This window comes from Notothenia coriiceps, unplaced genomic scaffold (assembly GCF_000735185.1).
Source record: "Notothenia coriiceps isolate Sejong01 unplaced genomic scaffold, NC01 NC01_scaffold00037250, whole genome shotgun sequence".
Classification (NCBI taxonomy): domain Eukaryota; kingdom Metazoa; phylum Chordata; class Actinopteri; order Perciformes; family Nototheniidae; genus Notothenia; species Notothenia coriiceps.
Genome location: NW_011369951.1, coordinates 2,855,478 through 2,878,115, shown reverse-complemented (window position 1 = coordinate 2,878,115; position 22,638 = coordinate 2,855,478). Strand labels below are relative to the sequence as shown.

At 38.5% G+C, this 22,638-nt stretch overlaps 3 protein-coding genes across 4 annotated transcripts; all 3 read right to left on the bottom strand.

Annotated features, from left to right (window-relative positions):
• Nucleotides 1-2,173: 2,173 nt before the first annotated feature.
• creld1b (cysteine-rich with EGF-like domains 1b) lies at nucleotides 2,174-7,621 on the bottom strand. The gene is made up of 11 exons (XM_010795917.1): nucleotides 7,358-7,621; nucleotides 6,408-6,528; nucleotides 6,231-6,313; nucleotides 5,898-6,008; nucleotides 5,603-5,694; nucleotides 5,262-5,441; nucleotides 5,058-5,153; nucleotides 4,877-4,960; nucleotides 4,474-4,569; nucleotides 3,655-3,795; nucleotides 2,174-3,558 (listed from the first exon to the last, which is right to left on the bottom strand). The coding sequence occupies exons 2-11, from the start codon at nucleotides 6,522-6,524 to the stop codon at nucleotides 3,338-3,340; spliced, it is 1,221 nt and encodes a 406-aa protein (XP_010794219.1). The 5' UTR covers nucleotides 6,525-6,528; nucleotides 7,358-7,621; the 3' UTR covers nucleotides 2,174-3,337.
• Nucleotides 7,622-8,253: 632 nt separating this feature from the next.
• Nucleotides 8,254-13,123, bottom strand: LOC104966687 (interleukin-17 receptor C). 2 transcript variants are annotated; one of them, XM_010795915.1, is made up of 13 exons: nucleotides 13,064-13,123; nucleotides 12,760-12,875; nucleotides 12,348-12,459; nucleotides 12,218-12,259; nucleotides 11,855-11,976; nucleotides 11,691-11,753; nucleotides 11,544-11,601; nucleotides 11,230-11,456; nucleotides 10,639-10,686; nucleotides 10,482-10,533; nucleotides 10,186-10,281; nucleotides 10,059-10,097; nucleotides 8,254-9,652 (listed from the first exon to the last, which is right to left on the bottom strand). In XM_010795915.1, the coding sequence occupies exons 2-13, from the start codon at nucleotides 12,838-12,840 to the stop codon at nucleotides 8,856-8,858; spliced, it is 1,737 nt and encodes a 578-aa protein (XP_010794217.1). In that variant the 5' UTR covers nucleotides 12,841-12,875; nucleotides 13,064-13,123; the 3' UTR covers nucleotides 8,254-8,855. The 2 variants fall into 2 exon arrangements, with proteins under 2 accessions (XP_010794217.1, XP_010794218.1); XM_010795916.1 differs by having other exon boundaries at nucleotides 11,861-11,976.
• Nucleotides 12,867-21,280, bottom strand: LOC104967183 (fatty acid hydroxylase domain-containing protein 2-like). The gene is made up of 8 exons (XM_010796600.1): nucleotides 21,211-21,280; nucleotides 19,816-19,853; nucleotides 16,974-17,071; nucleotides 16,379-16,482; nucleotides 15,421-15,542; nucleotides 13,517-13,722; nucleotides 13,374-13,437; nucleotides 12,867-12,875 (listed from the first exon to the last, which is right to left on the bottom strand). The coding sequence occupies exons 1-8, from the start codon at nucleotides 21,227-21,229 to the stop codon at nucleotides 12,867-12,869; spliced, it is 660 nt and encodes a 219-aa protein (XP_010794902.1). The 5' UTR covers nucleotides 21,230-21,280.
• Nucleotides 21,281-22,638: the final 1,358 nt, after the last annotated feature.

Below are 22,638 nucleotides of genomic sequence, written 5' to 3'. Positions count from 1 at the left end.
TACAAACCGGAGGAACCAGGCATGGAGGGAGGTGGCGGAGACAGTGGGTGAAACTGGTAGGTTGGAGAGTTTATATCCAGTTTACTTCGTTTTAACATTGCTATTGCTTTGTATGTCGGGGGCGGGAGATTCATGTGATTGGTTGTTGGTCGCGTTGCTCGCAAAAAATCGCCAAGCTTCAGACACGCCCAGCTTCAAGATTTTTTCATGCCTGTAGTGTAGACGGGCCGTAAGGAATAATGTGCAGCAAGGACTTATTGACCGTTGTTAAGGACGCTCACATCTGCAGAAAGAAGTCCGGTCGATTTAACTGTATACAGTTTGCTTTTCAAACTGGGACAAGAAAACAGCGGGGCCGAACCACGCCCCTTAACTGTGATATAATGGCCATATACCACGGCCTGTCGTGAGCTACTGCTTAAATATATCATTGATATTGTCATATGACACTAGATATTGTCTTAGACTTTAAATATCGATAAATCAAATAAGCATCGTGTTTTCCTGGTTTTAAAGTCAGCCGTACAATAAAGTGTTAAAATGTTCTGATCCTTCTTGATTATTCTAGCAGTTTAGTTATTTGCCTTTTCCCGCTAAGTCATTCAATTCACATAACAGAGGATTATTTATCAGAATTCTCATTGTGTGAATATTTTGTAAAAGCACCAATGGTCCTGCCAATATCGATATCGATGTACTTGGTCAAAAATATCGACATATATGATGTTATTCAAGTCGCCCAGCCTCATCAACTGTTAAACTGAAGAATTGAGCCAAACAATGACCCTAATAACTGCATGAACTTCAGGTAGAACGAGTGATTTGGATGAAGCTGTTCACAGAAATGATAGGCTGTATGCTTTCATGAAAAGTTATATTACGGTCCTTAAACTCAAGGAGGCTTTTCGTGACGCTTTGTCGTCCCCCAGGTTAAAACCCAGTGGTCCGTGTAATCTGATAACATTACTTTTGTTTCTTGTTAACCCAGACGATTTATTAGGGATGAGTGCACGCCTCTCTCCTGAACATTAAGCATCTTTCTGGCCCGTTGACTCACTCTCATCGAGGTTAATGAAGTCATTTCGGTCCTCGCGGTCTCCGGTGCGGCGGTTTCGTGAACGCTCCATTACGTGTCCACGCTCCCCGATGTGGTGTCCGATGGCGAGGCGTTCCAGGCCGCTCTCGCTGTCCCTCATCGACTGCCGCGTCTCACGGATCTGAAGACAAAAGTGATGACAAGTCACTTTAGCAAAACAAGCAGCAGATGTGAACTCTCAATGAACTCGGGCTGACATGTTTGTATGACAACGATGATGTTTATACTGTACATGATCGACTTATTGTCACTACAATTAATGCCGTTCCATGTGTTAACGAGGCCAGGAAGGCACAGTCCTGTCAGCACAAATGAAGCATGAACATCCAGTCAGACTTAAAGAGAGTAATCAGATCTACTTTGTAGCGTTTTGATGTTAAAGAGCTCCTATCCTGCTTTTTCTGGGTTTCCCCTTTCCTGTAGTGTGTTATATTGGTTTTTGTAAAGCAGGGGTGTCAAACTCAAATACACAGTGGGCCAAAATTTAAAAATGGGTACTAGTCGAGGGCCGGACTGGTTCAATGTTTATTGCAAAATTTATTGAAATGAACTTATTGCACATATTAAACCTGGAACTAACAAAGCTTAAATTATTGCCTATGAAAACAACATTAAACATTAAATAATCAGTTGCATTCATTTCTTATGGCTCTATCTGCAGAGTCATTTCTTATGATTACATTTTTCCACAGGCCAACAACAGCTTCAAAAAAACTATTCCCCTCAAAGAACAAACCAAACATGCCCTGTTGTCTCAAGAGAGAAACAGAAGGAAACATCCATTAAACTCAGGTTGCTGCTCTGTGGTGCTAGAGCAGATACTTGGCATCTCATCTTGGGTGCAAGGTCATCAATGTTTGGGGTCAGGCTCTGAGCTGAGGAGACTCTCAGGATGGAGTGACGGTGTGCGTGCAATATACCGACGGGCCAGATCTAATAGTAATTAAAAATTATCCTGCGGGCCGAAATTAAATCCACCAAGGGCCTGATTTGGCCCCCGGGCCTTGAGTTTGACACATGTGGTTTAAAGAGCTGAGGAAGCCTGATCAAGTTAAATAAAACATTTGAATAAAAACATAAAGTTTGACAGACTTTTTATTGTAAAGCAAACATATATGACAAATAATGACTGGAACAGTTTCCACATGAAGAAAACCAAGGACAGAGGAGATGGTTGGGTAAGAAGTGACACTCTGTGGCCTTCGAACATGATGCTACTATATCTGCTACAATCACAACTGAACAGATGAAAATAAAAATGTATTGAGAACACACACACAAATACACATATGAAATGTAAAGACTAAATATGATAACACAAATCTTTAAATATATAAATATTGCTTTCAAAATAAATAAAAGGCAACAGAAAATGGCTTGAGTCATCCAGATCCATAGTTGGTAGGTACCTAAAGCACATTCCTTCACACACTCATTAAATGGTCGATAGCAGTAGTGTTGGTGATCCAGCAGCTGGTGAAGTCAGTCTTCCATGCCAAAGTAAGACATAATAATATAATGCATACAGTGTAGTACCTTTCATTTCAAACCCTATTTTCATGCATTATTACTAAAAAGAATCATTCAGCAGGTAAAGAGGGAAAGTTCTGTGAACAGAAACAAACCATGAGCTCATAATGGAAACATCCCAGGGTTTCAATGAACTCTCCTTTTTGGGCGATAAAGCAAATTCCTAACATTTCCCTTATCTAACCCCTGCCTATTGCGAGTAGCTTGGGTAAGCCTGCAGTAACCTGATAAAACTCACAATCAGCCCGTGGGAAACCCTCTGCTTTACAGCTTTGAGATAATAAAAAACATGATGGACATGATGACTGGAGGTTTCGATAGTGTGGAAGAAAAAACGACATCATTTCAAAGTTGAGGCATGAGACATCCAAATGCATAACAGATTTGAACAATCATTAGTTGTCTTCATGTCACCCTTGTTCCCAACAGAGTTGACTTAGGGGACTAAGTTCATCTCCTTTATATCAGTGCAGTGTTGCTTTGTCATTCCTCTTCCAAGATTAATGGCTTGATAGCCTTCAAGTTCTCCCTTTTTCTTGCATTATCCTATTCATAAAACATAAATGAAACCAAGTCCTTTCAAGTAACTCCCAAAGTAAATCCCTGAAAGGTTAGCATTGCAGGGATACTTTCCTGCCCCCCGGTTGAGTCTTATTCACCTGACCTGGCCGGTATTCCGGTGTCCTTTCTAACATCGAGGCTCCGGAAAGTCTAGCGTCCCTTCATAAATCCATCCAGCATTAGGTCTCCCTTTTCTGTCAGCCAGTATCCGGCCATGGCAGCTACACCTCCGATGAAAATGGCCGTAAAAACCATGTCACCCTTAGCAGCGAGTGTAGCTATGGCACAAATAACAACGCCAAAGAACATCTGCTGCAGCACGAGGACTTCATCGTCTGTCATGTCGTCAAACAGCCCCTTCTCTGGGCCAGCTGAGGAGGAGGAGGAGGATAAAGAAAGGTTACCAACAGATCTGAGAAGCTGTCAGCAATATATGTGTTTGGACATATAGTGGTGCGGCGGCTTACCTGGAGGCTTGTTCTCAACACATATGCTGTCTCTTCTAATGAATCCATCAGCACAGTCACAGTGGAAGGACCCCTCCTCATTGATACAGGCCTCATTGAGTCCTGGGCATGCTATTGCACGATCACTACATTCATTGATATCTGTGAGACGAAAAGAAAGCCGTTTAATGCAGTTCTCTGTTACTTTTGACTTCATTTGTGTGAACTATGATGGCTATTCGGTTTACTACAGCGGTATGTGAACCCATAAAAAAGATTCTACGGTGATTTAATTGCAATTAAAAATCAAAATGTTGTCCAAATGACTATATCATGATGCTGGGCTACGCTAACATTGTAGCTGGTCCATCAACAAAAAACATAATTTCATTAAGGCATAAATACGGCAGCAATATGTCTATAAACATAGATATCTAAATACAGTGGAACAAAATTATAAAAATGTACCAATGTTTATTATTGATGACAAGCGGCAGGTAAAATGTCCTGTCTTGATGTGAGCAGCGTTTTTAAATTTGTTTAATCCTCCAGCCCTCTTGTTGCACATCCAGCTTGGTCAGCTGTGTTCGATTTCCAAAATGAAAAAAAGCTATAAAGACTTTTTGCTGACGACCTAACCTAAACATTAACCGTCAAGTTATGAGTTTTGCAAATTGAGGTTAACCATCTAGACACGAGCTTGGTGCGCATCACGTTTAAAGTCACTTTTTATACACAGTGATTTGGGGCATATTTTGTCTGAGTCTAATCAAATACAGTGGACTCCCGCGGTACAAAGGTGTGACACAGAAATAAAATAGAAAAGCGGTATATTCTTACCAAGACACTTTGCTCCTTTCAATTTGTAGCCACGGGAACATTTCTTACAGCGGGCAGGTCCACTTCCCATGCAGCCAACACATGCCTGGTCGCAGCCTGGATACGACAAAACAGAGTGGTCAACATCACACCAAAGAGGGTATTAAGTGAGTTATTTAATGTTTCCAAATAAATGATTAAAGAAATACAGCAGATTAATCAATACAAAAAATAATCGTATTAAGTTATTGATTAATCACAGTATTTTACTATTTAATTGCTACAATTTCTTGCAAATGTAACTGAAAACCTGACTAAAAAAATAATCAAAAATCAAACTAGCTGCAGAAAACCTACATATCTTGAAATGACATACAAAAACTAGTATACTGTCAAAAGCAACCAAAATGTCAACTGCTCGTACCTCTGCACTCGTATGCTCCCTCTGTGTTGTGACAGTAGGTGTTAGAAGGACAACGAGCCAGCTCTGTTCCACACTCGTCAATGTCTAAGAGACAAACAAGGGCAGTCAAACAACACACATCCAGAAAACTAGCACAAGAGTGGATGAAATGCTACCACATGACAGCTAAAGCCAAACTCACCCACGCACTTGTTGTCATGAAGGATCCAGCCGGGTTTGCAGTCGAGGCATTGGAAGTGCTGTGGCCCTGCACATTTCTTACATGAGTGGTAGCAAGCTACAAAGGGTGAGAGACGAGGAGACAGTGGAAAGGTCAGTTTAAGATGACCTCAAACTGAATTAAATGCACGTAGAGAGCTGAAACAGTTATCTGAATCTCGGGCACCTGCACAGGCTCCTATGCTGTTGTTGGAGCTTTTCTCCCTGTAGTAGCCATCCGCACAACTCTGGCACAGATGGCCCGAGTATCCGGGATCACAGACACACTCTCCATCTCCGAGGCGAGTCCCCTCCCCCTCACAGCGGCCCAGACCTCCACACACACCGTCAGGGCTGGACAGACATTCTGTGTTGGACAAATATCCTATTAGGAGGTATTCTTAAAAACCAAAGCTCTGAGTTAGCCTGTGGATTTTGCATCATTATGAAGTCTTAATCACTCTTGATGGTTAAGTTATCAACACTCATATCAGGAAGCTTCTATTTAAATATTTATGTTTTTCACACCTTTGCAGTCAGGTCCAAAGCGTCCAGGTGGACAGCAGAGTCTCAGCTCCTCTATGCACAGCCACTCAGACAGGTCCGGTGCCTCCTGCTGCCTACAGGACACACACATCATGTCAGTCATGAAGTTAAAACAGAGAATGGTAAAATGTCTTGTTCGTGTTTGTCATTTATGGAGAGGGAATGAAATAGAATATTTAAAAAAAACGAAAAGTAATTAATCATCAAATCATTTTTCTTGGTGTACTTTGGAATGTTTTTTTTCAATCATACTACCAAACACATATTTTACATTTACCTGTGGAACCACCATGTCTCCACTTGGTCCTCTATCTGCTCCAGGAGCTGGTTACATTCAAAATCTGCTTTTTCACAAGCAGCTTCTACTATCTCAAGGAGGCGAGTCTCACTGAAACAAAAGACCAACAATTGGAGATGTAACACAAGACAAGATAAGTAGATTAAAAGATCATTTACTGCCTCACCCCCTGAAGACTGATGGAGCCTTACTCTTGTCCACTGAGATTCAGATTCATTACACTCAGCAAGTACTGGCTGACTTTGATAATTACCATGGATAGAGGTAACTCAATTAAATGTAAGTGAGACTCTTAATAACACTTTGTCTTACCTGCGTTCATATTTAGCCAGCTTTTCTTCCTCCCAGGCAGTGTTTCCACCCCCAAAGTTCTTGTTGGCTGTTATCTCCAAGCCCTGAAAATAGGGACATTTTGAGACTCAGGGATACGGAAAAATAGAAATTTGCTCTTGGAGACAAGCATGAATTACAGTTACTGCTGTACGGTACCTTGATGAAACTCTCTGTGAGTTTTCGGCAGGTCTGGCACGGCGCAGTCTGGACTCTCACCACAGAGAGCTCTGAGAGAAGCACCAGAGCAGGCAGGAACGGCCAGGCCCACCACATGATCCTTCAGAAAAACACACCAACACAAAATCAGTTATGTAGGCTACGGCAAATGTGGAGATTTACATACTTTTCAATGATCAACCTAAATGCCCTGTTACTTTCAGATTAGTATTATTTATCATGTTTCTCTTGAGACCATGTAGCCTATGTGGATCAACTGTATGCTACGAAATATTACTGTATAGTGAGGAGGCAAGAACATCCATAGGATAAATTATAAAGCAATCCAATAGAAAGCCATGTAATAAACTATATAATGTTGCTACATGTAGCATTACTTTAGCAAATTAAAGGTTTAGAACTTATTTTAGTAGTGATGACTGAAGCTGTTATTAAACTGTAGGTTTTTTTTGTACTATATTGCCGTACTGTATTTAATTGACTTTTTGACGCCAAATATATACAATTATTATTATGTAAGTTGTTTTTAAGATTTGTGTGATATTTTAACAAAAAACAATGCAACTTTCAAGGTAGCTAAGTGAGTGGCCTGTTGATAATAAGTCGTTTTTTCTCTTTCTTCACTCCAAAACCCCGATTAGCATAGTGGGATGCTGTTCTCCGGGTGTGAGGCGTTAGCTTAGCTAGCTCAGCATCAGCACCACACAAAATGAGCAGCTGGCTAAGGTCAATTGCTAGCTGCTAGCCTAAGCTAACATGATCTATTATTGTCTGCTAATCCGTCCGATGTCTCTTTAAACTCTATCAAACTCAGCAACTGCGTTCTCCTCGCGATATTTAAGCCTAAAAGTATCTGATTAAGTGATCTTTACTCCAGTTACTCTGATATTAGCTAGCCAAACTGCTACTTTTGGCTATCATCGTCTTACCTTATTGGATAGCCACCACTTCCTCCGCAGCGCTGATGATTGTCTGAGTCCCTGCTGGTTCACACAATGCAGCAGATTTTTCACATGTTGGACGGACACTTTTATTGACTCAACTGTGCCATTTTGTTTGTTTGTAAGCCAGCTAAATGATAAGCTAGCTAACACTGATATGCAGGTTCGTGTGAGGCTAACCCTGGTCGGGATAGATGAATGAACAGCCTCCAGCTGGTCCACTGTTCTCCAGCTGAGCCACACGGGGTGAGGCACCGCCCAAAGCCGCTGGGATTTAACTCATCCACCAATCAGTCAACATCTATTATACTGACTCTGAGTGTCAGGTCACACTAAGTACACACACCTTATATTTATTTATTTAGCCATTTATTAGGGCAAATGTTTTATTAATAAAAATAACTTTTCAGGTTCAGAATTATTTTCCTGTAACTTACTTTTTTTTGTTTATGTTCTCAATGCTTAACTTTCTTGCTCTTACATAAAATTAAAAAAAGGTTGTTAGAATATTATAAACAAAAACTGTGATGAAATCCCCAGGTGTCAAGTTAATTAATGTTTTATAATGTCTGTACTTGGCCTATTTATTTAAATATTCTTCTTTTTTATTTTTATTATGTGATACGTATTTGTCTCACTGCATTGTTTTGATTCCATACCTTGTGTTTTGTATTTATACACTTTTTAGTTTTATGATCTCTCCTGTATTTTGTACTTGTGGGTGCCTGACGTAAATGCAGTTGCAGCTCTTGTTAAGAAACATAGAATAAATAACATTGAATAACAATTATAGTATGTTGCTCTGCAAACACAGGTCATGCAATGTTTTTAACAACAATGTAAACTGTTTTGTAATAAGAAGAGAATAGATACTGACTTCCTCAGTCAGACAGATTATTTATTCAATCACACAACTGTAAAACAAAACACAGTATAAAACAGACTCGCCATGCTGCTACAAGTTTCTTCATGTCTCTATTGGCATTTATATTCAATACATGTGCATGCAGAATGTCAAAAACGAGTTAAACACACACAATGGAGGCTTGGTTTAACACTGGTAAACAGCCTAAATAAACAACATACCGTAAGGAAAAAATCAGTAGAGCAATTTACTTCTTTGAGAATATTGTTTTGTATGTTAGTGTAATTTCGGTATGAAGATTTCGAAATAAGTTATATTCATCACAAACCATGTTGTAATCAAGCTGTGCATCAATTAGAGTTTTCTTTTAGAAGTAGTGTGAGGTATAGTGTAATGTGCTTCTATTGCTCTGGAGCAGCAACAGCTCAAGCTATAACAGCTGTTTTAATAAAAAGAAAATGAACAACTTTATCCCTTTTTCTCAACCAGACCCCATAAGATTAGACCAGCAAATGCAAATCCTTCAAATTGATAACGCTTTATCTGAACTTCTACCAGAGTATCACTTCAACGCTTTACTGGCATTCAAAACCTGAAACCTTTAGTAATCCCCTCCTGCTGTTAGACACACTCCATCGCATTGAGCTTCGGGCTAGAGTCAGTGCTCGAGGGAGGCGTGATAAGACATTGCTGCAAGGGCACTGTTTCCCCTGTGTCTTCAACCCCTACCCCGACACAGCTCTGGGACACTCCTGGCAAGCGTAACACAGTTGTCCCTGTTGTGAACCCTGACAGACCCTGTGCCAGCGCTCTGGACGCCATCCTGAGCCCGCCTGCTCTTTTCCGTCTGGCTGAGGCCGTGGCCATTTGCCGAGCACCTGCCAGTTCTGTCAAAAAAACCAGACTCTGGGATGGAAGGCTGTAGACATGAAGGCCGCGGAAAAGTTCTGGCAGCGGTCGAAAACCACCGGGAGGCTCAGGTGGAAGGGATTCAAACTGCACCAACACAAACCGCTCACCGGCGCGGCCCTGTAAATAGTCTGCTAGGATACAGCTCAATGAGGCAGTAAACACATCTACACAGGGCGAAGACGCAGTGTAGCTTCTTCCTGTCTCCTCTATGTCTCTGTGTGGATAGTTTCTCTCTGAGCTACGAGCCCCCCATTCTTCAGCCCTTATCCAGGCAGCCTGGGTGAGGACCAGCACCACTTTGCCCCCCTGCTTTTGCAGCCGGTTCAGTCTTGAGTGGAGCCAGGGCACGGGGCCCAAAACGCTCAGCTCAGTCTGACTCCACAGGTCTAGAGACACGGTGAAGCCCAGAGCCTGGAGGGAAGAGCCCAGGTGACTCATCATCTCTGGCAAAGCCTGGTTGTCATCAGGTGGGTACAGCAACACCACATGACCCCCACCCACAGCACCTGAAAAAGAGGAATATTAAAACCTTTTTTTAGAAACAGTAAAAAGTTAAATGAAACCATTGATAACATTTCATGTCTCTCTGGTAAATCTGTTAATTATGAAGCTTTACAACAATTTCCCAAATTGGGATCAATAAAGTACCATCTTATCTTATCTTATCTCTTACAGCCACAAAAAAAGGTGAGTAATTTTAAAACAACTTGAAACAGCTTGCTCTGTCCAACAGTTAAGTCATATTTATTTTAATTCCTTCAGATAAGAATAATCCACAATAGCTGCAAACAGTGGCTCAAAAAATATAAATGAGAATTCAGGACATCGCAATTTTTTAAATAAAAGTTTGAAAGTATAATGTTAACAGTGGAAAGAGAATGTGGTAATAGTATAAAATAAGCTTTGTTGTACCTTTAACATCTTCGTCTTTCAACCATCTCCACATGTAGCCTAGAAGATAAACAGATTTACATATTAAGGGGCTTTGCTAAGGGGCTTTTAGTATTATATGATCAGCAAAGATATCATAAAAACTGACCTTTCAGGACCCCTTGCATAAGATATGCCCCTAGTAAGGCCAAAGACATCAGTAGTAGTCCAATGAGGAGTGGCAAGCTCCATCTCCATCGAGATGCTGGAAAGTAAATTAATAATTGAGTTCAGAAGTCTTTGAAAATCATGATAAAGAACTTTTAACACACCTGAGTAAACAAGTGTGAATGTGAGATCATTTATCTACCACCTTCGAATGAAACAGTGTAGCTATTTCTAACTGAGGAGAGTTAAACATTAAACACAGTTAATCTGAGTCTGGATAATAATTAATAATCTTACTTGCAAATGGACACTGTGGCTCCAAGTATAACTCGATTCCTTGTATCTTTATCTAAAAACGAGTTAAAGAGTTAAGGTTAGCACAGTGTTATGTAGTAAGAGCAGTGAAGCATTTTTGCACATGTGGATATATATTTATTAAATCAACACAAATCACCTGAACACAAAGCAGAGGATGCGACGAGATATTGAACGTATCTGTTTTCTGAAAAGTAAATGAATAATAAATAAAAAAACAAATTGAAGATTCAGGTTAATTATAATACAATATTATAAAGCATTATCCTACTTATGGTTAATAATAAAAGCAGGTAAGCCCAAAGGATCATGGTTGTAGTTAGGATGTGCAGTGGTGGATTAAGTTATTAGATGACACAATGTAAAAATACTTAACATGTATTGAAAATGTTACTGAAGTAAAAGTACATAAGCATTGTCAGAATAATGTTACTAAAGTATCAGAAGTTAAAGTTCAGTCAGAAAAAATGTTATATTGAATGTACATTCATTTGTAATCAATGTTTTTAATGATGAATGTGGTCGAGTCGGAGCTAAATTAAACCGATTTATATTCTGTTGGGTGGTTTAATATACACTATAGCTGTCAAAGAAAAGCATGAATACAGTTAGAAACGTAGGGAAATAAAAGTATAGCAAGTCAAACTGTACAACAAATAAGAGTGGATCTAAGTCCTTTTCAAAAATGAGCTTGTGACAGATTGCAAAGACAGCAAGGTAATGTTTGTACCCAATATCCAGCCAGTATGATTGTCCAGCCAGTATGATTGTGCAGTTCCTGTCTGAAGCCCTTCACCTCTTCACAGCGGCCCCCTGCAGGGTCCTTCTTGCACAGGCTCACCTCTGCGTTCAGCCTGCAGGGGGCCGTCACGTTCCAGATCAGCACAGAGCCTCCCCCCCTCTGCAGAGACTCCTTCAGAGACACAGACACGTTGTGCTGCATTCTTTCCAGCACATCTGAAAAAGATGGATTGCAATGCTGTGAAATCATACCAATGAAAATGAATCCCATGTGACCTATCTGTAATCTGAAAGACTCTTTACCTTGTCGGTTTAGGAAAGGGCAGTATTCCTTTCGAAGCTCATTTGTCTTCCACCATACCTGTAAAGAAAGGTTTCAAATATATATATTTTCATTATAATGTTTGTAGCTCAACTTTTCTTGCCACCTACACTTCAAATGTCAGATACCTGAAAGCACATGCATGGTGCAACAAATTTGGACGGAAGGATGATCTCTCTGTCGTCTTTGGGCTGCAAACGTAGGTAAAAAAAAAAAAAAGGTTAAATAGATAAACACAAACATTATTGATTATGTAACTTGCAATTGATGGGAAGGTTTAGCATGGACTAACCCACACAATATACTCTCCAGTCTGGTGATTCTTAACCATGAGCTCATCAGTGACGTTAGAGTTTTCACTCTGGAGGAGGACAACGACGACATTTCTCTCATGATCAAATCGGAGTCTGGGAACTGAGAAATCAATCATTAGGATTTACAAGTAAGATGTATCACTCTACAAGTATGTAAAACTATCATGTGCATGCGTGTCGTTATGCACAATTCATGTTCGTCTATCAAAATCTGAGACCTTGAGCCTCCTCTCCTCTTCCAATAAAAAGCTTGGAAAAACTATGTGGAGCCCCCTGCTGAGACCCGCCTCACACTTTTAAAACCTCTATACAGCAGTTTTATATTTTACAACAGATCTTACCATCACACTTCTTTAAAGTCCTATTTAGATTCATGGAGCAAACTGAAAAAGAGAAGAAGGACTTGGTGATCAGTGGCATTAGTAGTCTGAAATTCAGTGTGTCTTTGCTTACATGGCTGAGCAATATTACCTTCTTCCAAAGATGGGATGGTGATTTCTTCCGTTTTATTTGAACGTGAGACTCGAACCACAAGGGGATTGCCCAACGTCACTTCTTCCTCTGTCAACACCAGCTGTTTTTGCTGAAAATATAAACATATGGTAAACATTAAGTATTTAAATAATTTAGTAACAACAAAAAGCACTTAACGACAAAGAGAAGTGGTGGAAGAAGTATTTAGAATTAGCCTAGTTAAAGCACCCATACAACCCATACATAAGTCCTGCGTTTAAATCATGCTTTTAAGTGTTGAAATATTGTAAGCATCCTCTAGGACAGTTTTTTAGTAAATCTAGTTACTTTCCACCATTGGAGACTTTTTAATTAATTATTCAACCACAGAAACAATAACTAAACAGAGGTAATTCTGCCTAACATATACCTTATGCTTGGGTCGTTGGGAAGAAGCTTGATCGAAACCAGAGGAGCTTGGTTTAAACTGGATTGTCTTGCAAAAGTCCATGGAGCCTGGAGAGCTGAAACATACTATCACCGTAGCTGTAACACAGAAAGAACAGAAGATGAGTTTGCAAAGTAATTACATTGGAAAAAAGGAAAATTCATGTGAAAATAGAATACGGTGTGTGTGTGTGCGTGTGTGCGTGTGCGTGTGCGTGTGTGTGTGTGTGTGTGTGTGTGTGTGTGTGTGTGTGTGCGTGTGTGTGTGTGTGTGTATTGCTCTATACCTCTCGGCTCTGGAACTGTGCCACTTCCTTCTGCCGGTTGACTNGGGTTTCACAACTACCAATATTTACTAGTCGACTAGTTTTTCAAAATAGTAGTCGACTAGTCGACTAGTCGTTACGTCATAATAAAGACACACAAAGAGAGGTTTACATCTCTTTGTGTGTCTTTATTATGACGTAACGACTAGTCGACTAGTCGACTACTATTTTGAAAAACTAGTCGACTAGTAAATATTGGTAGTTGTGAAACCCCTAGTAGGCTACTACATTATGTGAAAAAACGAAATGTCTTCTTTCTGTTCACATTTACCACTAGGTGGCAGTGATGTGTAAAGATCAGTTTTTCAATGAAAACAGATAATCCACCAAAAGGGCTTTTTTCAAAAAGGACACATTATGTCATGTCACAGTCATAAAAGCAAAGGTGTAAATAAAATAATTAAGGATCCAAACCTGTGGGAATAGTAAAACATAAATTCCTCCAGGAGGGAGAAGAAGGCCAGCTCTGCGAGGGCCCAGTGGAAGGCGGGCAGCTCGGGGCCACAGGGGTTTCCACTCATGGTCATCAGGGATCGAGCCACCACCACCATGGACCCCGAGATGAACACATAGTTGAAGAGGACGGTCTTCAACACATGGCGAAGCCTATCTGGATCCACCTGGAAGACCAGGAGGGAATCACAGGGTAAACACTAAGTATAAATGTATTTTTAATGACAAATATATTGCATTTTCATGACATTACGTACATTACCTACATTGAAATGCCTGGAGTATATTTGGTCATTATTCTCTTTTGCACATTTTTAAGAACATCTCCAGCTTATATGTAGGTTGTTGCTGATTTTTTTTCCCCATGTGAAGTTTGCTCATAAGGTTAACAAAATGTTTATAACAAAGACATGCAAGTTTAGAGGTCAGCATTGATAGTGTAGTTTAAGTTATCAGCTTCACTAAATCAAAGACAGAAGATATCTCCAGTTTGTGTGTAACAGTCATCCTTTTCCCAATAAACTTTGGACCCTGTGAGTTATAAACATATGGACATATCACGATGGCCCTTTGTGTGTGTCTGCAGTGTTCACATGTGAACTGTTGCCCAGTTGCAGTATAATTCTGTGGTATGATGTGTATCAAAGTACAAACATAACAACCTACATATAAGACAGACAGTTCTACAGTGAGATTCATTTAGTGTTTGGTTGGTTTTATTAAAGTTTCCATTGGAAGATTGACCAGGGGCTTCAATTTAAGCTATATGGATAGATTGCTTGATAAAAGATAAATTGATGCTACAAAACAGCACAGGGGCTTTATTTATTAGGGCTCAGGTTAGGAGGTTACAATCAGTCACGTCTCTTTGACTCAGAGTAACGGGCCTTGGAAAGCTCACAGGACACAAAAAAGGACTTTTGCAGCTTCATCAAAGTTTCTGACACAATGCTATGCTACAAAAATATGTACTCCTATAAGTGCCCCACAAATATTATGCATATTCAAATTGGGATAACACACTTAATCTTTTGGAAGTATATCATTAAAGCAAGATGGATGAATGATGGATTTCGGCCAACCATCAACGTCTGTTAAGCAAACACTGAGAGGACTTTGGTCAAATGGCCAGGTGAACACGTCTCATCAGAGTACTCAGGATGTTCGTAAACATGCACGCAATACATGTCATATTACAAGAGTCCAAAAGGAGCACAGGAAATAATACTTTGCAAAAGTTGAAAAATGTATAAATTAAATTAGATAAAATTCAATATAAAAATATAAATAAATAGGAAAATACATGTATAAATGAATCGATAAATACAGAATATTATAATAATTATTAAATTACATTTTTTTTCATTATTAATTCATTTTTTTGTATTTATTTTTCAAATTTTGACACAAATAATATAATAATTAGTTATGCCAGTTTATTCATTTACTCCCTGTTATTTTCATGTATTGTGATGCGAACAACTGATTAAGGAAATCTCTATGATTTGTTGTAATAGGAGACATGTTTTAATAGGTGAATTTATCCGTACAATAATGCTTGGTTTAACCTGGCGTTTTAGGGCTGAATAAAGATAAGAAGAATGAGATTAGATGGATTTATTATCCGTAAACATACGAAATGCCATAAAATAATCTGTCTTCTGATTCAAAGGTTAAAAAGGGTTAGAAAATACATCTAAATTAGAGGTCGTTCATGCAGTATCAGTTTTGGTAGAAGGAGGAGAGAGTGAGTGGAAGTTTGTATCTCAGTGATAATCAAATGCCTAGTTCAAAATAGTGGTGGTGCTGGTGGTGCTGTTTTAGTATTTAAAGTGAAACTGGAAGAGATTCAGTGCAGAACATACCGGGTTATTCTTGTCCGGCTGGATTCGGTAGCGGGTGATGAAGGAGGGTTTCCCGGTGGTGTCCACCAGCAGCAACAGACAGTTCGTCCCCCAAAACGCCAGAGTGGGGACCAACATCGAGCCTGTGGAGAAACTACCGTCAGAGAGGGACAACTAACCTGCCTTTGACCTGGACCTCAATATTTAAACATCAATAAAGGATGAAAACGTCTTTTTTTTTAAAAGAAACAACAATTTTCATGATCAATTCTGCATGTTTAACAGTCTGGCCTTGTTATTTCTGAGCTCACTAGAAAATGGATTTTGCCTTGCCACAATCTAAGATAATAAACATAATCACAGAAATAAACTGGTTGTACTTTGCGTTTGGTTTATTGATTTACCTCAAGACCGATTACATAATTACTTTGGAGAAAGCACCTTACATGTGTCACTGGAAGCAATATTTGCCCTATCTGTTAATGCACCCGTGACTGTCAGCACGTAACGTCCTACATTAGATTGTGTGTCCAAACAGCTAGACAGTTGACACAACACCAACAACAACATGATGGCTACATCATAAAAGAGAGTAACTGGACACCAGAGGTCATTCTTTGATATGCAGAGCTAAACAAATGTTCTCAAAGCTAAACAAATGTGTTTTTTCCTCTGGGGTTGGTACTCTTTTGTGCAGGATCACAATTCCCAGCTTTGAGTTAAATCATTTGTAAAATCACATTTAAAACTACATTTATTATAAGTACTGTGAAAAAACCTAAAATACAAAGCATGTTTTGATCAAAGCAAGTCACTCATTCTGTTAACGTGTAGGAAACAGATCAGTGTGTTCGATTTGACCTCAAAAAGACCTCTCTGGTATGAACTGTCCGTAACAGTGTGTTGGCTGCAAAGTGCACTTTCTACAGAACATGTTTTTGGAAAAGAAAAAAAAATCAATTGTGTTGTTAGTTCTTACCCAAGTAGAACAAAGCAGTCTCATGACCCTCAAAGCCCACGTACACCTTGGTCCACATGTTCTGCCAAAAATCTCCGGAAGCTCCCCAGAATCTCTGAAGATGCCTGGGAAAGGAAATCTTGTCAAATATCACATAACAATGAAACTCAGAGGACAATAGAAACTACCCTGCAACAACTAAGCGTCATATCCTTTCATTCCAGTCACATCATGCCCTCTGTTGAAAACCTTTTTTCTCCTCCTGAATCAACAATACAGATGTTTTAGCCAATTGGTTTTCAGTCTTCCAAGTAATTTAATATTTGTAAATTAAAGAACTCAAATTATTGTATAATGTGGTCATTGGTATGTACCAGTCAAGTTACTTTCATTTGTAGTTCGATTGTAAATATTCTCCTTAAGTTAATTTAATGACAAGAACACTAACCTTTTTATAAATATCCTATACACAAATTGTGTTTCACTTATACCTTAATCATTAATAACAAAAATGACACTCAATTTCAAGGTCAATTGTTCTTTTCTCCTCAAGTTAATACAGGATAAGATATTGGTTTGTATTATTGTAACACTGTAACTTGTAATAAAATCCTACCATGTCAGCGAGTTGCCGAATGCAGCCAAGAATAAGATTCCAGATCCGATGACCACAGCAGCTTTCTTCACAGAGTCCCACAGTCCTCCAGGGCCCTCCTGGGTGGAGAAAAGGCAACAATGATGAATCTATGAGCCTCTTCGTTACTCTGGTGATACTGTGCAGTCTCATGATGAGGAGCTACATCAGCGTTTCCCACAGAGACATCACAGGGGGCAGAAAAGAGTCTAAAACTACATGAGGATGGCAGCACTGTATCTAGTTGTAAGCGAGGAATTTCACACCATGGGACTGCATGGATATAATGAACCATTATAAACAAGTGAGATTGAAGGGCAAAATAACATCAGGCAGCAGGAGAGAAACATCAATGTGCTTTAAAATGATTATAGTTCTCTTAAGCATACTATATTACATTATTGTTTTTTGGACTTGATAGGAAAGATTCCAAGTTGTTTTTGCATTGATCCACTTGAACATTATTCACATCACATGTCTGTTCCTTGAATAATGTTCGACTATAAATATTAATGTAAAGGAAATTGTTTTATATGAAGTTAAATAAAGCAGAGGCATATTCCAAAAGCTATATATTTGTGTAGGTTAAAATCATCAAACCTTTTAAAAAGCCACATTTCTCGATTGTAATTGCAATAATCCATATATGAAATGTGAATGAGTTGTGTTGACAGTGATGACCAGACAGTAAATTAATCTGAGATTAAGGTTTTCATTAAACACTTTTGAATTATTTTAGTGTGACCTAAACAGATTTAAAAGGATGTTGTCCCTTTGAACTTAATTTTCAGCTACAGAGAATCCAAGTATTTATTTTATCTTTAATACTTAATGGCAGTTGTAGAGTGCTTTTAATAAAAGCAAAATCTAATCCAGCCAGAGTGAGAGAAAACAGGATCAGTCCACTCAGTGGGTATAAATCCAGGGATTGATGTCACATTCAAAGACCTTTAAAAAAAAACAACTGGCAGCTTTTATCCCGGCTGCCCTTTGCACAGCCATGGCAACAGTGGGAACGATGTTACTGACAGAACTGTCCGCTGATACTAATGCATACTTAATCCTTGTAAGGACAATTTATAAATGACATTTGTAGGCGTGTGGCGCAGTGGATAGAGCGTTGGTGTTTGGATCAAGGGAGCACAGGTTCAAACCCCACTGCAGTCAGCATGTCGTTGTGTCTCTGGGCAAGACACTTCACCCCAAATTGCTCCTGTGGGGATTGCCCACAGTATTGACTATGTAAGTCGCTTTGGATAAAAGCATCTAACAAGTGACATGTAAGAAATATAATCAACAAGAATGTACAAACGCACACCCAATCATATAATTATTTCTAAATTAGTGCAAACTCCCATTCTACAGGAGGAGATTAATCTGTCATTAACATTGCTCATGGCTATATGTATGGAGCTAATTTCCTGCCATAACTCCACAAACAAACTAAACAGGTTTTACAAATGCCTCATGATTCACTAACAAACACAATGTGGTTTGCAAATACAAAACACCATCTACAAACTGATGCATTCAGTTTTGCAAAGAAAAAACATATCTATCAAACAAACACAACATTTTTCTAATAAATCATGTTTCAGAGACAAATTCAGCAGGTTTTACAAGTACACAACTTTTTTTTTACAAGTACAACACGTTTTTTTACAAGTACACAACTTTGTTTTACAACTACACAAGTACATTTTTTTCCCTTCTCCATGTCCCCTAGGGGGCTCTGTAGAATTTCTCTCTGAAACATGATTTATTAGAAAAATGTTATGTGTTTGTTCAATAGATACATTTTTTTCTTTGCAAAACTAAATGCATTAGTTTGTAGATGGTGTTTTGTATTTGCAAACCACATTGTGTTTGTTAGTGAATCATGAGGCATTTGTAAAGCCTGTTTAGTTTATTTGTGGAGTTATGGCAGGATCCATTATCCTCTTTGTCACATTCAGGGCTCAATAAACTGGCAGACGAGAGTAAAAAATGCTACTTGTCAGGTCAAGCCTGTCCCAGAGAACAACCAGGCAAACAGAAAGAAGTGGCAGAGCTCCGGTCAGAAAACAAAACAGGCAGGTGGAAGCATTATGTAAGCATTATGCATTACACAACCCATGTTGAATACAAATCACGTGTCACAAAGAGAGGAAGAAAGGCAATATTAAAAAAGCTAAAAAGTTTTAGTTTAAATTCAGATTGGGTTTTTTGAGTCTTAGAGAAGGCTGAGATTTAGGTAAATATATATCAGTAGTAAAAAATGTCTGGGTGTAAAAACTGAAATATTTGTTCCGATATAATATCAACCCATATGAGTAGCAGACAGAAATACAGTGCTTCTATATCTTTATGTGACATTATCTGAAATAAGCTTTTTGGCCAACCCTAATATCATCAGTGTTGACTTTAACATGAACTGTCTCAGAGACAACATGGTGAAAAAGAAGCATGCAGGTTTTCTGAAAACATGTCGTATAATAGTTACATTTCAACATTTTCCAGCACAAATCATACAATAATTCTGTCGTTTGATCTTGTAAGCCTCTTATGCAGAAAAAGGAATGTCCAGGCACTGAAACAAATGACTTGAGATTGCAGCTCACAGGTTTTTTAAAACTATAAACCAGTTGTCAGAATCAGAAACAGGTTTATTAACAGGTAGGTTTACACATACGAGGAATTTGACTTATGTAACATTAACTTCTCAATGCCTGTTTTTTCATGAGATGCCACCGAGATTAAAGGGTTGTAGGAGGGTTGAGCAGCAGGTGAATCAATATAATATGACAGAAGAGTTTGTTTGTTTGTTTTGGTGTTTTGGTTTTACCTGTCGGCTACTGCGTGTCGGGGCAGCTCCCCTCGTGTCTGTAAACACAATAACAAATACAGGGTTTGTCTTTCCAGAAAGGATTAATACAGATTCTTAATTTAAGCATACAATTAAGGAGGTAAACAATCTTTCGTCACAAATAAATAATACAATTGACTTACAGCAATACAAGTTTAACCAGCTCCAAATGATAGACATACGTAAATGGATGGTTTTGGAGACATTTGGCCAAAGATAAAATAATTAATATCTTGCTGATATTTTTTTTTAAATGAAGATGGCCTCATCCTAGTTTGATTGGTTAACAAAAGGGTGTTTCAAAACATTTTTTTAGCTTTATGATTAAAGTCAATTTTTTGTTTTTCCAAAGAGCTAAAAAACACTGTGGGTTGTCTTCAACAGTGTTACACAGCTAACAGTGTTTTTTATTTGACTTATTTATTGTGTGATAATCAATTCACATGCAATACAGTGCATGAATAAGTGTTGGCCTCATGATGAACCATCACTGATTTTCACCACACATATTTGAGGCATTAAACAGTCAGATCTCAGTCTGATTTTCAACTTTCCATGCTGCAACAATCATCCGAGTGCTGTGCAGCCTGGGGTGAAATTTAAAACTGGAGGCTTACATAATCCAATTATAATCCATCGTTCTTACAGTTAGCACATTCTTGGGGATAACAACCTGCCCTACATCCACTATCTCTCTGTTTGTTGTTGAACAAAAATACATACTAAGTTTAAGTTTAAAAAAAGAACAGAAATCATATAGATGTCAAGGCAAGTGTAACACACCAAGTATATTGAAGTCTTCTTGCAATCAAAATGTGGTTTGTCTATTGTTATGCTACTTGGATGTTTGAGCTTCACAGTGCAAAATTATGTTCGTGCAGATGACAATAGAGGAAGAAAAAGTAGTAAACACAAATTATACTGATTTTGTTTTTAAAATATTGAGACAATCTTCGAGCTGTAGCTTCAGAAATGCAAAGAATATTATATCCGTTTTCAATTGACTGAATCAAACCACTGCTTTATAATGTATCCTATTATCATTGACTGCGCATAAGAATAAATTACATTTTTACAAAGATAGATAGTCAAAATAGGAAAACAATATTAGCCAAAGTAATATTTAAGAATACCATAGCCTAGAAAAATCGTAAAGAGTTACTATTTTATTGAAATTAAACATAGCGTTGAGCTCCTAACATGCAGGATATGAACTGCGCTGTCCCTCATTGGAAACATCACCTGCTGCCTATAAGACTGATTAGGTTTTGGATCGATATTGCAGTTAAGCAGCCACCAGTTACCCAACTAGTTTTAAACGTAAGAAAAAGAGACTCCCGGACAAGTTCAAAGCCAAGTATATAACCTACTCACCACTTGTTTCCACCGTCATGTCTCCTCGCTCTCACTGTTGGCTCTTTACACATTCTCAAAACAACCGTGTATTTACAACGGCGGACGAATTCTGATTGGTCGGTTCTTGGTCAGCTGACTTGAGTCACACCCAGAAGTAGTGGCAGGTATGTGTTGACCCTGAAATGAGGAAGGGATGTCCACCTGTAACAGGTGAAAGTTTAAACTCAGCGTGGAGGCTTGTGTTACATATTCCTAGGGGGGAAAGTACATTTGAGTAGAAAAGACTATGTTGAAATGATTATTAGATTGATAATATCAAGTCAGTTCTAATTCTGAGAAAATAAACTGCGGTCAAGCCAGCCTCCACTTCGGAAAACACAGTCAAGCCAGCATCCGCATTGTTTTGCGGTGCGGGAATATCCTATGCATTATGGTAGCGGCCTGGAAAAACTGCCTTCAAAATAAAAATGCTTACTCGGTCAATAGCAATTATACTAAACATATTAAAATATGTACTATATAGGCCTAATGTGATCAATAATAATGTAAGACAAACTACGTATAACTACCACATTATAACTGAGTGAATGTAATACTTAAAGAGTTTCAAAATAAAAGATATGAGCTATCATCCCTCTGTTTTTAGATAAGAATAAAACAAAAACCCTCCAGTATCAAATACTTATTTCACTTCAGGGTGATAGCAGGACACCCCATCTAGTCACTCAGAGACAATCAGGACAATCTGATGTACAGTTTCAAAATAAAAGACCTTTGAAATCTCATGAGCTATCATCCCTCTGTTTTTAGATTACAATAAAAACAAAAACCCTCCAGTATCATATACTTATTTCACTTCAGGGTGATAACAGGACACCCCATCTAGTCACTCAGGGAGAATCAGGACAATCTGATGTACAGTTTCAAAATAAAATACCTTTGAAGTCTCATATATGAGCTATCATCCCTCTGTTTTTAAATTAGAATAAGAGTAAAAAATAGATTCAAAATTCAGGATAATAAAAGAAAACCAAGTAGCTATCTAAAGCTTTTTCTTGAATATTTAGACCGACCAGGCTTCCCTGATGTCTAACGGTATCGTGTTCCAGAGCTTTGGGGCATAATTAACGAAGGCCGCATCACCAATTTTCTTATTTCTGGCTCTGTTTAATTGTTAAGTAGGACACATTTAAACAGCTGACACAACAGCTTGCCATGGGCCCAAGGCGCTTGAGGCAAAATAGGCAATGATGAAGGCTTAACATTTAATTTGATGTAGACAGGTTCATATTATTATCAGTGATGCTAAACATATTGTAAATGTTCTTGTACTGTAAGTGTAGTGTATCAAAAACACATATATTTGTTGCAAGTGTATTTAAGAATAGGAAGTTAACATATTATATCAGTGCCCCTAAAAATATATCTAATGGTATAACAGGGGTA

What these genes read in the sequence shown, in the direction of transcription:
- creld1b (XM_010795917.1), bottom strand. Translation starts at nt 6,524, where the DNA reads ATGTGGTGGGCCTGGCCGTTCCTGCCTGCTCTGGTGCTTCTCTCAGAG. An exon ending in CAGCATAGGAGCCTGTGCAG is followed by an intron (nt 5,154 to 5,261) that starts GTGCCCGAGATT and finishes CACCCTTTGTAG; the next exon opens with CTTGCTACCACTCATGTAAG. An exon ending in GAAAGGAGCAAAGTGTCTTG is followed by an intron (nt 3,796 to 4,473) that starts GTAAGAATATAC and finishes TTCGTCTCACAG; the next exon opens with ATATCAATGAATGTAGTGAT.
- LOC104966687 (XM_010795915.1), bottom strand. Translation starts at nt 12,840, where the DNA reads ATGGACTTTTGCAAGACAATCCAGTTTAAACCAAGCTCCTCTGGTTTC. An exon ending in GACTTTAAAGAAGTGTGATG is followed by an intron (nt 11,977 to 12,217) that starts GTAAGATCTGTT and finishes TTGATTTCTCAG; the next exon opens with TTCCCAGACTCCGATTTGAT. An exon ending in CCCTTTCCTAAACCGACAAG is followed by an intron (nt 11,457 to 11,543) that starts GTAAAGAGTCTT and finishes CATCTTTTTCAG; the next exon opens with ATGTGCTGGAAAGAATGCAG.
- LOC104967183 (XM_010796600.1), bottom strand. An exon ending in CGACACGCAGTAGCCGACAG is followed by an intron (nt 17,072 to 19,815) that starts GTAAAACCAAAA and finishes TTCTCCACCCAG; the next exon opens with GAGGGCCCTGGAGGACTGTG. An exon ending in ATGTTTTACTATTCCCACAG is followed by an intron (nt 13,438 to 13,516) that starts GTTTGGATCCTT and finishes TTTTGAAAAAAG; the next exon opens with CCCTTTTGGTGGATTATCTG.